Source organism: Monodon monoceros, unplaced genomic scaffold, assembly GCF_005190385.1.
Source record: "Monodon monoceros isolate NGI ecotype Baffin Bay Population unplaced genomic scaffold, NGI_Narwhal_1 Super_Scaffold_14, whole genome shotgun sequence".
Lineage (NCBI taxonomy): Eukaryota > Metazoa > Chordata > Mammalia > Artiodactyla > Monodontidae > Monodon > Monodon monoceros.
In genome coordinates, this window is record NW_021703770.1 from 17030802 (window position 1) to 17046530 (window position 15729).

The 15729-nt window shown below is 38.3% G+C and overlaps 1 protein-coding gene and 1 non-coding gene across 7 annotated transcripts in view; both read right to left on the reverse strand.

The window, feature by feature from the left end:
- COL14A1 (collagen type XIV alpha 1 chain) overlaps positions 1-15729 on the reverse strand; it is a 271596-nt gene that overhangs the window by 140126 nt on the left and 115741 nt on the right. For 5 of the 6 annotated variants that reach the window (XM_029222937.1, XM_029222936.1, XM_029222935.1 and 2 more), the window contains 6 exons: positions 14581-14720; positions 7372-7498; positions 5807-5946; positions 5188-5320; positions 3787-3846; positions 2031-2182 (listed from right to left, as the gene is read on the reverse strand). In XM_029222937.1, coding sequence (XP_029078770.1) covers positions 2031-2182; positions 3787-3846; positions 5188-5320; positions 5807-5946; positions 7372-7498; positions 14581-14720 — 752 coding nt within the window. The remainder of the gene's footprint in view (positions 1-2030; positions 2183-3786; positions 3847-5187; positions 5321-5806; positions 5947-7371; positions 7499-14580; positions 14721-15729) is intronic. The other variant, XM_029222938.1, reaches the window with a different exon arrangement.
- LOC114895705 lies at positions 118-224 on the reverse strand. The gene has a single exon (XR_003793607.1). It is a non-coding gene; the product is annotated as a U6 spliceosomal RNA (small nuclear RNA).

Sequence of the window (15729 nt, forward strand, 5' to 3'; positions counted from 1 at the left end):
CAAACCATTGTTTATGTATTGATATCATACAGATACAAATAATTTGCCACCAAAGGCTTTATAATTAAGGAAAATGAAGAAAGGATAATAATGCTATTCTTTTTTCTTTTTTTTTTTTTAAATATGGAACGCTTCACGAATTTGCGTGTCATCCTTGCGCAGGGGCCATGCTGATCTTCTCTGTATCGTTTCAATTTTAGTATATGTGCTGCCGAAGCGAGCACAATAATGCTATTCTTGAACAATAATGTATGTGGAGATTTCTTTCCTAGAGTGTCACAAATATAATGCAGCAGAGGGAAAGAAATGCAACTAATGAAGCTAAATAAAGCATATTTCATAACTAAAAGGAAAAATTTCTCCTGGATACAAACCAGAGTTATTGGGTCTGATGGGAAGTGTGCCTAGGAAACAATTTTCAGGTTCTAGAGTAAAAGGAATGGTATGGTGTAAATAAAGAAAACATGGGAAGGCCACAATTAAGACTGTACCCAAGTTTTCCAAAAACACTAATTCAAAAAGATACATGCACCACAATGTTGACAGCAGCACTACCTACAATTGCCAAGATATGGAAACAACCTAAGCATCCATCAACAAATGAATGGATAAATAAAATGTGGTACATATACAGAATGGAATATTACTCAGCCATAAAAAAGAATGAAATCTTGCCATTTGTGACAGCTTGGATGGACTTGGAGGGCATTATGCTAAGTGAAATAAGTCAGGCAAAGAAAGACAAATACTGTATAATATCACTTATATGTAGAATCTAAAAATTACAACAAACTAGTGAATAAAACAAAAAAGAAGCAGACTCACAGATATAGAGAACAAACTGGTAGTTACCAGTGGGGAGAGGTGGGGAGGTGGGGAGTTAGAGGCACAAACTATTGGGTGTAAGATAGGCTCAAGGATATATTATACAAAATGGGGAATATAGCCAATATTTTGTAATAGCTGTAAATGGAAACTAACGTTTAAAAACTGTATGAATTTTTTTAATTTTAAAAAATAAAAACACTTTATTTCTTAATAAAAAAGAGTCTACCCAGGTTTTCAATAGAGAAAAACAAATATAGATGAAACAACTTAAAGAAAACTCAACACATAAAAATCTAAATCCCACAGGGAGACACTTATGATTAAGAATACATTAGAAATGACTATAAATCTGCTCAAAGAGAGTGAATGTCAGTGAAAAATACAACTATTTGTTAATGGATGGCATTTCATTAGGAACACTTCAACTGCATAAAGAAGACCTTTGAGTTATGCTTCATTTAAAAACTTTTAATCAGATTCCCAAGGGCAAAAAAGTTATATATGTGTATATATATATATAGAATTTTATATATTGGACTTCCCTGGTGCTGCAGTGGTTAAGAATCCGCCTGCCAATGCAGGGGAAACGGGTGCAATCCCTGGTCCGGGAAGACCCCACATGCCACAGAAAAGCTAAGCCCAAGTGCCACAACTACTGAGCCCATATGCCTAGAGCCCATGAGCCACAACAAGAGAAGTCACTGCAATGAGAAGCCCTGTGCACTGCAACAAAGAGTAGCCCCTGCTCACCGCAACTAGAGAAAGCCCGTGTGCAGCAACGAAGATGCAACACAACCAAAATAAATAAATAAATAAAAGAAGTTTATATATTACAAATTTACATATCAAAAGTATACACACTCACACACACACACACGTATACCCACACACACAGACAAGTGTATAATGGACTATTTATGACCCAATTTTTGTGCTCTAACAAGTTGTCAAGGCAACAGAAGCAAAGCGGTAAAGAAGGTTCAGATGCTTTATCAATTTAAAGCAGGTTGTATGCGGAGCACGTTTCGGAGACAGAAAGTCATCAGGAGGCCAGTTGTTAAGTTTGGATCAGGCAAAAACATGAGTTTCCAGAGAAATGAAGAAACGGGCAGTAAAGCTTGCGTTAATCTCAGGAAATAGTCTCGTTAGCCTGGTTAGTCAGGAAACTTGTGGAGTTGCTAGTCAGCTGTATTCATACAGACCGTTCCTACCACTTCTTCGGCAGGGTCCCCTTGAGCAGTCAGGTAGGTCACCCTGAACTGCTGCACACTGCTGTCTGAAATGTCCCATTTTACCCGCAGGCTAGAAGTGGTTTCATCATCTACGACCAGGTTTCTGACTCCTGTGCGGAAAACTGGAACAAACACAGCCAAGTATTTAAGGAACTTTTCATCCGTCATATTTCAAAATGAGCTACAGAGATGATTTGTGGACATGACAACAAGTATCATTTAATGTATCTCTACCATGTAGGCCCAGGTGAAGCGAGAACAACTCAGCTTTAGTTAATAGAGAGCCATGATGCCTACTGGTAGCAAACAAAAATGGGCTTAAGAGATCTCAAGGTGAGATCATGGATCCCTCAAACCACCAGCTCTGTATATACACTAGGAAGGGGAACTGGGGAGCAGCACTTAGACTAGGAAACCAGAAAGGGAGCCCAAAGAGGAGCACGACTGTGAGAACTTCACATCAGGGCTGAGCTGGAGAAGTGGGCGTGAGGGACCAAATGTGGTCAACCTCGGCGTGCAATCTAGCATCCAACACACATCCCATCACCTGCTCCCCCATTTCTGTTTTAACACTTGTCACTCAAAGCACAAATCTCCCACCAGGGCTGCCTCTATCCACTCAGGCCACACGGATTTCATCCTTTCTCTGAGATCTGTCCACACTCCTTCACTCGTTTTCTCTGACACGTTCCTTTTCATCTCCCAAAGTGACTGCTCTCTCATTTGTCCCATTGTTTCTTCTCCCTCTTGTGCCAACTTCCTTTCATTCTGTCCATCTCCATGGACTCTTTCTTCTCTTCATTCATTTATTCATTCATTCAGCAAACATTCATTGAGCTTTTCCTGTATGTCAGACTGGTTAGGCCTTTAAGACATACAATGATCTACAGTCGACAAAAATAGTGAAAGTGTCACAGAGGAGACAGGAGAGTGACATTTATCAGGCAAAGCTTTACCTACTAGGCTGTAGGTACAGAATGCAACATCTCACCTTCAGGGTTAGGAGTTCTAGATGGCAGGAGGATATGGGAAAAGCATGAAACATATGGTTGAGGCCAGGAAGGGAAGCAGAACCCAGTCACGAAGCATCTTGTATGTTATGATTAAGAGATGTGGGGTCATAAAGAAGGGCTCAGTAAAGGTTAACTGAAGAATGAATGAATCAGTGAACGAATGAATAAATGAATGGTATTGGAGATTCACTGAAAGGTTTTAGGTCAAGAAATAAATATCAACAAACTTGTTTAATCTAGTTGACTGTGACAACTAGTTGGGAGGTATATTATAATGGAGGGGAGAGTTAAGCTGAGAGAGAAAATAGCTGATGTAGGAACACCAATACACCAGCCACGGCTCAGTTACCCACAGAAATGCATGGAAACTATGATATGAATAATTCTCAACAGAAAGCAATAGGAGAAGGCACTGAGACCAAGAGTAGGGCAGAGACTCCTGGGGCTGGATACTAACGTCCTCTAAAAGATTAGATGGGAATTCAAAACAAAGATGGGAAAAATAGAGAGTACCACAGTGATATTGATTAGTAGACGAGAAGACCAATTAGCATTTAGGGATAAGAAGAGGTTGAGAGCTCTGAGGGGAGTGAAATTTGAACTGGTATGCCCTGTTCCTAATCAATCATATAAATCAAATAAAACTGGGATAATATAACTTCGGTTTAAATCAAACTTTTCTTATGGGTAAACAGGCTTCTATTTGTCCTTACCTGATGTCACAGGCCTGGTAGGTGCTTCGGTCGTAGGCGGTTCTGTCCAAACACTGTCAACTAAAAAAATATTCCTCACTTTAAAATTCTGTAATGATGATAACTCTATACATTTGTGTATATCACTTTATAGTTTTCAAAGAAAAGTTCACCTATGTCACTTGTTTCTCACAACAACCTTGACCACGGTTGCAAGAGAGAAGTGAGTTGTAAGGCAGACATTGTATCTATTCCACAGATAAGGAAACAAACCCAAAGAAGTTAGTTTCTAATCACAGATACCAGCCTTCATATAAACACTTGAATTACATCTATAAAATTGTGAAACCTCCCAGTTACTTTGAAATGGGGCATAACCATGGAGAGGAAAGGAAATTAAACAGTGCTATAGATCAAGTTGTAAAGGGGCTGCCAAATAGGACCAGCAAGGAAGACAATAAGAAGTGCATCTGCTATTTCTTGTATCCACCCTGGGCAACCAGTGGATGGAGCTGCTGTGTGGTGATCCGCCTAGATGCCCTCTTCATCAACATACTCATCCAGCAGCTTCTGGAGTATAGCTGCCAATGGCTCAGAGCTCTGGTAACTGCCTTGCCTGGGGTTGCAGACTCTGTCAGCGGATGGCCTGCCTCCAATCACTGGGGATGCAGGGATAGAAAGGCCCAGCCCCTTTGACTCAACTTGGGACCACTCAGAAGGGTCATACCAGGTCCAGAATTTCTAATAGAATTAGCTGAGGGCTCTGTTTTAGCTTCTCCCTAAGTCCTATTTCCTTACAGATGTATCTCCCAACTACACTCTTCAATAAACCTTCTGGATGCAATTTTCTACTTCAGAATCTGGCTCCAGGGAACCCAATCAAAGACAATTTAATATGTGGTTAATACCTCATACTTAAAAAATGAAGGGACAAATGAATCAGCAAGTGAATTTTGTGGATTCTTGGAACCAAGATCAACTTGGGAAATTCCAGAAACTCTTGGACATTTTTGCCCTAATTTGTTTGCTCATTTATAACTTATTTCATCTATCCATCCATCCATCCATTTATCCATCCATTTATCCATCCATTTATCCACCCATCCATCCATCCATCCATTCCTCCATTCAACAAATATTCATTGCACAGTTAAAATATGCCAAGAACTGTGCTAAGTGTTGGGGACATAATGGTGAACAAGACAGATATGGTCCCTGCCTTTAGGTGATGATAGACTAGGAGTCTAATGAGATGCTCCACATATTGCTTTCATTAAAGGTAAAGATGTATGAAGAGTTCTAGGGACAAAGCCTCTGTAGCCAGGAATGAGGCTGATGTGCAGGGAACCTGGTGGCGTGAAGAGTATGTCAGAATAAATGGTCGGAGCTTGTGAAGTCCATCTTGGCCTGACCAAGACTTACGTGTGGTCCCAACGGCAGTCACCACCTCAGTCTCACTTCCACCATCCAGTACAGCCAACAGGGAAACTTCATATTCAGTGCCAGGTTCCAGGCCTTCAATAACATATGAGTCTTGGTCTTCTTTTAGGACAACCTGAAAAGTATTTGGTGCTTAGTAACTGGGTTTACTTGAATAACATAGGAAAAAGTTAAGAAAAAATAATAAAATGGAAAGATGTTATCCCGAGCGTAAGCAATAAGTGACTAAGCATAAACAACTTCAGGGCCACTGAATTCAATTTTAAAGTCAAACCAGAGACTTCTTTCTTTTCAAATCCCTCAGCAAATAAACGATTAATATTGCAAAAGGGGCCTTTTTTGAAGTTTTTAAAAATTTCATTTATGACTATCAAAGAATCTGGAAATCCATAACATATATAACTAAAGCCCTAGCAAAAATGCATTTTAATTTTACAAAAGTCATATGATTTGACATTTGTAAAACTCCAGGTCATGGAAAGTATTAATTACTTTTGGGATTCTCAATCTGTCTTAAAACAAAGACCAACTCAAATGCAGCAGTGGGCATTCACTTCCAGATAAAACGCCCTGGATTAATTTTCAGCCTCAGACAACTCACTTCTTCAGTCTTCCCACCGTAGACTGGAATCCACATCAACTTGTGTTGCCCTTCATCAACTGAGAGGGGATGCCAGGTCACTCTAAAACTCTCTGTTGTCACCTCATCAATTTCCAAGTATTGCTGGGCGGGAACTTCCTCTGTAAGCCAAGGAGGGAGATTTTGTTAGGGAACTGAGAAGGGAAGAAAACCATAACTCAAGCAGCTCCCCAGGGCCACAGGTAGAGAAGACTCTCTGGTGAATCTCTTGTTTTAGGAAAGCACATGGAAGCAGGGAAAGCAGCGCCAATTAGTCCAGTGTGGGCTTATGTTTCTGTTTCCAGCATTTACCCACAGAATAAGTTAGGAAGACCAGGGACACAGCAAATTTTTACAGTTTTCCTGGAATTTCCAGGACTCTTAGATTCTCTATTTGGCCCTTTTCATTAACTATAAAAAAAATAAGACTGCTATATTCATTACTTTACAAAGATACTATTTTCCAAGTATTTTGAAGAAATTAACAAAATGATGCCCTAGAGGCCTGAGAAATGTCACTTTTAGCTTTATTCACGTTGGTGCCTAAATCACCCTCTAGTAATAAGTTAAATCCTAGAGAAGAACGTTCATCCTTTTAATCTTGTATATGTGGCTGCCATCAGAAGTGAAGTATAATTTATCAGACATCCATTATTTCACTGCTTAAACACTTCTGGGATGTACAACAGAGACCATAGCATCTAATTACACCGAAAATGAATTGTCAATCATTGATTTTTATTATATGAAATCAGAGATTTTAAAACTCTTTGACAGGATACCATGAGAATTCCAACTACAGTTAGCCCTTGCGAGATTTTGCAAAATTACTGAACTTTTTTCTGTGAAGATTATTTCTCAGTCCAGCTTATTTCTCATCTCTCTCCAAATTACCTTCTCATCTCAATACAGCACTAAATTTGTTTCCAAGTGCAATTCATGATAGGTCCAGAAAGCAAACAATAGAATTTTTCCACCAGGAGGCAAAAAGAAGTTATATTTATTGACTACAAGGTATATATAGAAAAGAAAAATAATGCATTCATGCTTTATTTTTTATTTTAGTATTTAAAATATCCCATATTGTTGTATTAATATTGCAAGCTTCATGAAAATAATTATTGGCTATAGATTGATGTATTAGGTTAAATGGTATGAAACCATCATTTTTTGTAGGTCAAAAACTGTTGGAGAGCTCTAATTTTGGAAGTTCAACTTAATATACACATATATCAGTGGAAGAAATGTGAAAATTTTATGTCGATAGAACAAAAGAAACAGTGTGAGATCAGGAAGAAACAATGCACACTTTTATTTAACTGAGACCTTTGAACTTAAGATGGTCCTGTCCCTCTTTCCCTTGCTTTGAAAGAACATAATTAGCCAGTAGGCATTCTACTCACCTAATTGTTCATTGGGTAATAATACTATGAAGTAAACAAATATTAAAATGCAATCTCTTCAAAATCACAATTGAAGAAGCTGCTCCAGCTTCTGGTTTCCATACAGTTACTCTTGGAAACTTTTCAAACCATAATAAGGCTTACCTGTGGTAAAAATTCCAGTCAGAGGCTCCGACTGTCCTTCATCATAGATGGAGAAAATGGCAACAGTATACTCGGTGACGGGTGTCAAGCCCTTCAGAGGGAACGTAGTAATAGGATCAACTTCAACCTGCAAAAGAAAGAAGTCATAATAGCTATACCATAGGCACAACATTCTATGACATAAATCACAGCAAGATCCTTTTTGACCCACCTCCTAGAGAAATGGAAATAAAAACAAAAATAAACAAATGGGACCTAATGAAACTTAAAAGCTTTTGCACAGCAAAGGAAACCATAAACAAGACCAAAAGACAACCCTCAGAATGGGAGAAAATATTTGCAGATGAAGCAACTGACAAAGGATTAATCTCCAAAATTTATAAGCAGCTCATGCAGCTCAATAACAAAATAACAAAAAACCCAATCCAAAAATGGGCAGAAGACCTAAATAGACATTTCTCCAAAGAAGATATACAGATTGACAACAAACACATGAAAGAATGCTCAACATCATTAATCATTAGAGAAAGGCAAATCAAAACTACAATGAGATATCATCTCACACCAGTCAGAATGGCCATCATCAAAAAATCTAGAAACAATAAATGCTGGAGAGGGTTTGGAGAAAAGGGAACCCTCTTGCACTGTTGGTGGGAATGTAAATTCATACATTCACTATGGAGAACAGTATGGAGGTTCCTTAAAAAACTACAAATAGAACTACCATATGACCCAGCAATCCCACTACTGGGCATATACCCTGAGAAAACCGTAATTCAAAAAGAGTCATGTACCAAAATGTTCATTGCAGCTCTATTTACAATAGCCCGGAGATGGAAACAACCTAAGTGTCCATCATCGGATGAATGGATAAAGAAGATGTGGCACATATATACAATGGAATATTACTCAGCCATAAAAAGAAACGAAATTGAGCTATTTGTAATGAGGTGGATAGACCTAGAGTCTGTCATACAGAGTGAAGTAAGTCAGAAAGAGAAAGACAAATACCGTATGCTAACACACATATATGGAATTTAAGAAAAAAAAATGTCATGAAGAACCTAGGGGTAAGACAGGAATAAAGACATAGACCTACTAGAGAATGGACTTGAGGATATGGGGAGCGGGAAGGGTAAGCTGTGACAAAGCGCGAGAGAGGCATGGACATATATACACTACCAAACGTAAGGTAGACAGCTAGTGGGAAGCAGCCCCATAGCACAGGGAGATCAGCTCAGTGCTTTGTGGTGACCGCCTGGAGGGGTGGGATAGGGAGGGTGGGAGGGAGGGAGACGCAAGAGGGAAGAGATATGGGAACATATGTATATGTATAGCTGATTCACTTTGTTATAAAGCAGAAACTAACACACCATTGTAAAGCAATTATACTCCAATAAAGATGTTAAAAATATAAATAAATAAATATAGGAAACAGAAGCCATTTTATTGTCTGCAGTTCACTTGGCTGGCAGCAGAGCTGTAAGTACTGCAAAAGAGATACTAAATTATAAAACCATTTAGATACTCACACTTCTAATCTTACAACCTTAAGTTGTAAGAATACCTGTCTTACAACAGGTAAATAGAATACCTGTCAGTTAATTCTCATGACATACTTGCAACCAATATTATTTCCATTCATTAAAGATATAGAAAGTGAAGTACACAAAATTTGCAACGCTAATACAAATAAATGTAATGTTTATAGCCGGATTTGCTAGGAGTAGCCAGACATGCACAATAACTTCTGTAGGAGTTAAATAGATGAGCAACCATGCAGGAGAAGGTGAGCACAGTTGCTGTTTGTTTGGTTCTTCAATGAGTCAACATTTTTTTTTTTAACATTTTTATTGGAGCATAATTGCTTTACAATGGTGTGTTAGTTTCTGCTTTATAACAAAGTGAATCAGCTATACATATACATATATTCCCATATCTCCTCCCTCTTGCATCTCCCTCCCAGAGTCAACATTTTTTAATCGGTAAGTTTCACATAAAAAGAGAAATCCCTGGTCAGACACACCAACTTTCTTTCCATGTCTTTCCCACCTCAGGGACTTTGCACATGCAATTCATTCTGTCTGAGACCCTATTTCCTTGGCTCTTTTCAAAATTAGGGCTTCACCATCTGTCAGGACTGTACTTATATTTCACCTTCTCATGGGGGTGTTCATTTTTCTACGTATCTCAGTAGGGTGATTCTCTAACATTGCCTTTGTTTGTTTTCCCCCTAGCACCCATCCCAGCCTGAAATTATTTTATTCCCTAGTAGAAGATGTTTATGACTTCCTGCAGAGTGTAAGCCCCTTGAGGTCAGGACCTTGTTTAGCTTCTTTGCTACTGTATGTTGAATTATATATATATTTTTGAGTGAATAGAATACATAAATGAAAACTGAGATGGAAGCACCAAAGATCCATTTTACAAGAGATTTTAAAAAAAAGGGAGGGGGCTCATCTGAGCAAAGCGTTAATCCAGAAACCATAGACATCTTGAAGGAATTGACCTCAGGTCAAAAAAAAAGATTGCCAGCCCTGGGGGAAGGAGTTTCCCTTTTCACGTTTCTGGAACTCTGAGCCACTCTGCTAGAGAGGACCAGCCAACCCCAGCCTTTTCAGCCACCCCCGACATGGATTGAAGTCATCTTGGAAGTTCCAGCCCAGTCAAGTTCCCAGATGAATGTAAGAGTCACCTTAGCTGAAACCACATAGAGCAGAGACAAGCTGACCCTGCTGAGCCTGCCCAAGTTACATAATCATGGGTGTTATTTTAAGCCAGGGTGTTGGTTACATAGCAATAGTTAATTGAAAATATGTATTATCTTCTTCTGAATCTAGGCCTGATAATATTATGGGTAATTCTTAGCATTTAATGTTTACTCTGGTCTGGGTATTATCTCATGCTTTACATGCATTAGTTGTACTTACATCCTTACCACAACATTGTAAGGTAGCTCGTTATTACCCCTAAGTGGAAGATGGGAAAAATGAGACTCCGAAAAGTTAAGGAACTTGCCCAAGAGAAAGCTAGCTAGTTCCTAAAACTTAAACACAAGTGTTTCACACTCTAAATTCTCTGTTTGTAAATACTATTGACAGTATGGCTCCATTATTTAAACTCACAGAGAAGACAAATACTTAAAATATGAGTTCAAGATGTTCTTCTAAACTATATTTCCTGTTGCTTTCTGTTGTTTTGAATCGTAATGGCTAAGATTTACTGAGCACTTATAATGTGCCAAGGACCTTACATTCATTGTTTTATTTAGCCTCCTTATCCCCCGTCAAACACTAGGTATTTATAATGACTGTTTTACAAATGAGGAACCTGAGGCTCAAAGACCTTAACCAACTTTCCTGGAGACATAAAACTATTAACTGGAATGAACAGTTAGGCCTTGGTATACTTATATATGTGTATATATATATATATATATATATATATATATATACATATATATATACACACACATATAAATATGTGAAAGCATATGCATTTTGAACATTATATATTGAATATATATATTTATATATTTTTTTCAACAGATATATATATCTCTGTTGAAAAGATCTAGTTTATTAAAAACATTTTATTTGATGCTGAACAGACCATATTTTATGCATTAATTATTGATCATTTTATTTCATCAAATGAAAACTTCTAGGTATCATTTATTTTTACTTGTTATCATATTATGTTTTAGATTAAGTTCTGGAACTCATTTTATTGGTAGTACTTTTAAGATGTAAGAGAAGAATTTGGGAAAATGGTAACAAATGACTATGATTCATTGTTACGCAACAATTTTTGAGAAAAATTTTTCGGACTATCTAGCAAAAACTTCACTTCAGCCTATTCTAGGATGGATGAAGAGAATCCTTGATGAGGAATGAGGGACTCGGGCTCTGCTCTGGGCTCTGTTGTTGAGTCACTACTGTAGGGGACTGGACTTGTCTCTCAGAGTCTAGAAACTGTGGCCTTTCATTTCTAAAGCTCAAATGGCAGCACTTTAGTTCTCCATCATGTTTGCACATTTCCCCAAATCTTTTCACAGTACATGCTATCTGAGATGACTTCTTTCTGCAGTTTGACAGGTCAGGCTTTGGCAACATTTTTTTCTATAACATTTGCACAAGGTGCTCTCTGTAAAAACCTCAGAGGCTGTCTCAGGATTAGCACTCAATGTGTGTTAGCTGCCATCATCATCACCATCACCATCGTCATCATCTCATCACCATCACCACCATCAGTAGCAGCAGCATTTGTTTAAGTGCTCTGTTTTATTTTTTTTTTTGGTCTCCAAAAGTTAGGGACAGGGGTCATGCAGAAAAGACACAGAGGAGGAAGAGGAAGTGAAGGAGGGAAGATGGGAGGAAGTGAAGCAGAGAAATAGGAATTGAGTTGAAAACAAGCTTTTACAATCAATTACATGTTATGTAGTAAGTAGATTTTAGTTGGGATATTTTGAAATTCATTCCAGAATATTTTGGGAATTTCCTAAAAATCCAATTGTAGCATTATCTTTAAATAAAAGCTTAAATTAATAGAAGTAAAGCAAAATATGGTAGGAATATTCACCCTTAAAATCATATATTCCAAAACTAGGTAAAGTAATATTTGACATATATAAGACACTTATCCAGCAACCTTTAGTCTCAATTGCATGGTTAAAAATTAAGAATTAAAAACACACACACCAGTCAAAATGGAAATGTTACAAAATCTACACATTGTTTATGCATTTTACTCAAATAAAATGTTCTCAGATTTTTATTCGTGGTCTATTTACTCATATTTTAAATTCAGTTTTATCAAACATAGCTTTCTAATTTCCCAGCACAATACAAATTAGAAATAGCAAGTGCCAAAGGCACTCCCAAGATTGAAAAACACTGCAAAAAAGCACATGTATTTCTTAACAAATATATTATTAGTCTGGGGTCATTATTTATAAAGGCAAATAACGTAAAATGCCATGAGAGGCCAGAAAAGCTATATATTTTTTTAACTGGATGTTAACTAGACCTATTATGATCATTTCACAATGAATACAAATATTAAATCATCATGTTGTATACCTGAAACTAATATTATGTTATATGTCAATTACACCTCAATAAAAATATATAAATATATTTATATAACTCATATTTACATATATATGACAATTTATTTTTGTTTCATGAAAAATTATCACCAAATAAGAATATTTAGCAGTGAAAAAATATGCTAGTGAATACGGTTGTTATGTTTTGTTTTTGTTTTTGTTTTTTGCGGTACGCAGGCCTCTCACTGCTATGGCCTCTCCCATTGCGGAGCACAGACTCCGGACGCGCAGGCTCAGCGACCATGGCTCATGGGCCCAGGCGCTCCGCTACATGTGGGATCTTCCAGGACCGGGGCACAAACCTGTGTCCCCTGTATCGGCAGGCGGACTCTCAACCACTGCGCCACCAGGGAAGCCCTGTTATTTTAATTGTTCAATGAGTGAACATTTTAAAATTGGCAAGTTTCACATAGAAATAAAAATCCTTGGTCACATAGTCAAGGGGAACAAGACCTGGCAGCTCCCGGCTAGATTTCTGTGCAGCAACCGTCTTCAGGAGCTGACAACGGCTGCTTCTTGGATGAACACGTACAAATTCCCCAGCAGGGTAGTCCCCACCACACCCAGCATCCGTGTCACTGTAACCCATTGTCCGTTGTCATTTACTGTTGTCTTTCAGTAGAGAATTTCTTCTACATGCATGTCCCCAAAATGGAAATATGAAATATAACCTAAGGTAGCTTCATATTTCAAGAAAAACAGGTGAGACTGTATTTCTTTGCAGGTGTGACAATTTCTGCACTCATTTACATTATCTGCATAACCTTCCTACACGGCTGAATTTGCAACCCTTGGGAAAGTAGTTTATTTCTCGGTGATAACAAAGAGACACCGATAGCTCGGTGCTTTAGACTTCCTTCTTTTTCTACTCCAGGATCTCATCTTCAAAAGCAAAGCAGCTAGTCTAAAGATTCCAGCTTTGTCAGAATTATTTGCCCTCAGGATTTTTGAAGATTTAATGAAAGATGTTGAACAGTATTTCTGTGCTGTTAGCAAATGTGCAGTTATGGTCCATTCATTGCCTAGTGTCCCGTATGATGGCACATTCCGCAAAATATTGCTTGGATTTACTTGTAGGAAAAAGTTTGTCTCTGCATATGAAAATATTTGCTTTATTTGGTCAGAAAATAGAAATCATGTAATCCAACCTATTTCCCTTGCTGTCTTAGCTTCTTGGACCAAGATAAGGGAAAAAAAATAAAAATAACTTTGCTATCTAGCCTGCGAAAATATATTTCCAAGGAGAGAATTTCTGAAGAGTACTCGTCACTGAGTGCAAAATACTGTATCTTCATGGGTTTCAATAAGTTCTTATTTGAAAGTATCTTCCTACACAAAACCTGAATGATTCAGTTTTCAATGTAAGCTCATTGAACTAGGGTCTTTCAAATGCCGGTTTACTAAAAAGCAGAGGGATAACCTGAAAAACACTGATATTTCTAGTTTACTACTTGTGTGAAGATACATACTTCCTTATCCCTATTCGCTGGGGCAGACTGTATTTTCCAAAGATGGCTGTGTCAATATCTATCTCCCATCCCACTTGCCTCCCACCATAGGTTGGCACTGTTCTCCCCATCTTGAATCCATGCAGGGACTTGTGGCATCTCCTACCTATGGAGTGTGGTGGAGGTGATATTTCTGACTTTTGATGCTAGGTAACAAAAGGTGATACAGCTTTCACCCAGCACTCTCTCTGTCTCGCTGGATACATGTCTGGGGACTCCTGAGCCAGCAGGTAAAAAGTCCAGCTCCCCTAAAGCTGTCATGCTGAAGGGATCACGTGAAGAATCTACTTAGAGATATAGAGAGCCGCTCCAACTCCCAGCTGGTCCAGTCTTTCCAGATCAGGTACCAGACATGAACATGGAAGTTGCTGTGATGACATCAGCTCCAGCCACTACCAGGCTACAGTCTCAAGAGTGATTCCCAAGCCAGAACTACACACCCAACTCCAATTCCTGACCCACAGAAACAGCAAGAGAAAATAAATAATTAGTACTGCTTTGAGCCACTGTGTTTTGGGATGATCGGTCACATAGCCATAAAAAACTAAGACCAAACCACCGGAAAAACGCACATCCTGTTCCACAGCTTACCTCATTGATTTCAGTCCCATCGGCGTTGTTATATACAATCCGATAACCACTGATCTTTCTTGAAGTTGGGTCCCAGGCTAACCGAGCACTGTTAGAGCCAACACTGGAGATTCTCAGGTTTCTGGGTGGACTTAAGGGCACTTTGCAGTAAACGAAAAATAAAATTTTTCTGGAGTTCAGTGCAGTAAAGGGCACTTTGCAGTAAACGCAATTTTAAATAACATACATGTAAAAAAGACTCCCAAAACACAGCACCTCTGACTTCTGAACTACTTACATATGAAAAATTTCACCCAGATAATAACTGATAACAAAAAACATTAACACATCAACAAAGAAAAAAAGTTTTCCTTGTAGAGCATGAATAGCAGCAAACAATTACACATTCTTAGAAATACATGAGGTTTAGGTAAATCCTCTGTGCCTTTCTTTTCTAGTCAAAGCTATTATTATAGGCTGATACAAATTAAAAAAACGAATGGATCAAAAACCAGGACACCTGAAATTAGATCTTAGCTGTTGCATTCAACTGTCATCGGATCCTGGCAAAGTCACTCTACTCCTCCGATCCACAGTTTCCCAACGTGAAATCGTTTCCCCTCTGCCATCTCCACATGAGTATCTATTAGGCATTTCCACCTTAACATGTCCAAACCCGGACCACTGACTCCTGCCACCTCTCCCAGTCTTCTCTCTCAGTCTCTTTCTCTGAACAAATGAAAACTCCATGCCTCCCATTGCTCAGGCCAAAAACCTTGGAGTCATCCAAGATTCAGGTTTCTGAACATGTGTCCCCTTCTCAGTGAAGCTTTCCATGATCACCTTATGTAAAATAATCCTTCCACCTCAATACTACCTAACTCCCTTCCCGGATTCTTTTTTTTTTTTTTTTTTTTATTGCACGTTTATGGGTCTCTTGTCTTTCTCTTCGAATATACTATAATCTCAGGGGACTGCAGAATTTGGTTTAATTTTGTTCCCCTCTTTATCCCCAGTATCGCAAGTTCTCAATAAATATTTCTTGAATCAACGAGTAGGAGTCTTGCCCTGGATACATCCCGCTGGCTTTGGGAGACTAGATAAAAATAAACACTTTGCTGTGGCTTTAAAAGTATTTAAAGAGGTGTTAATATTTCTGCAGATTCCTGA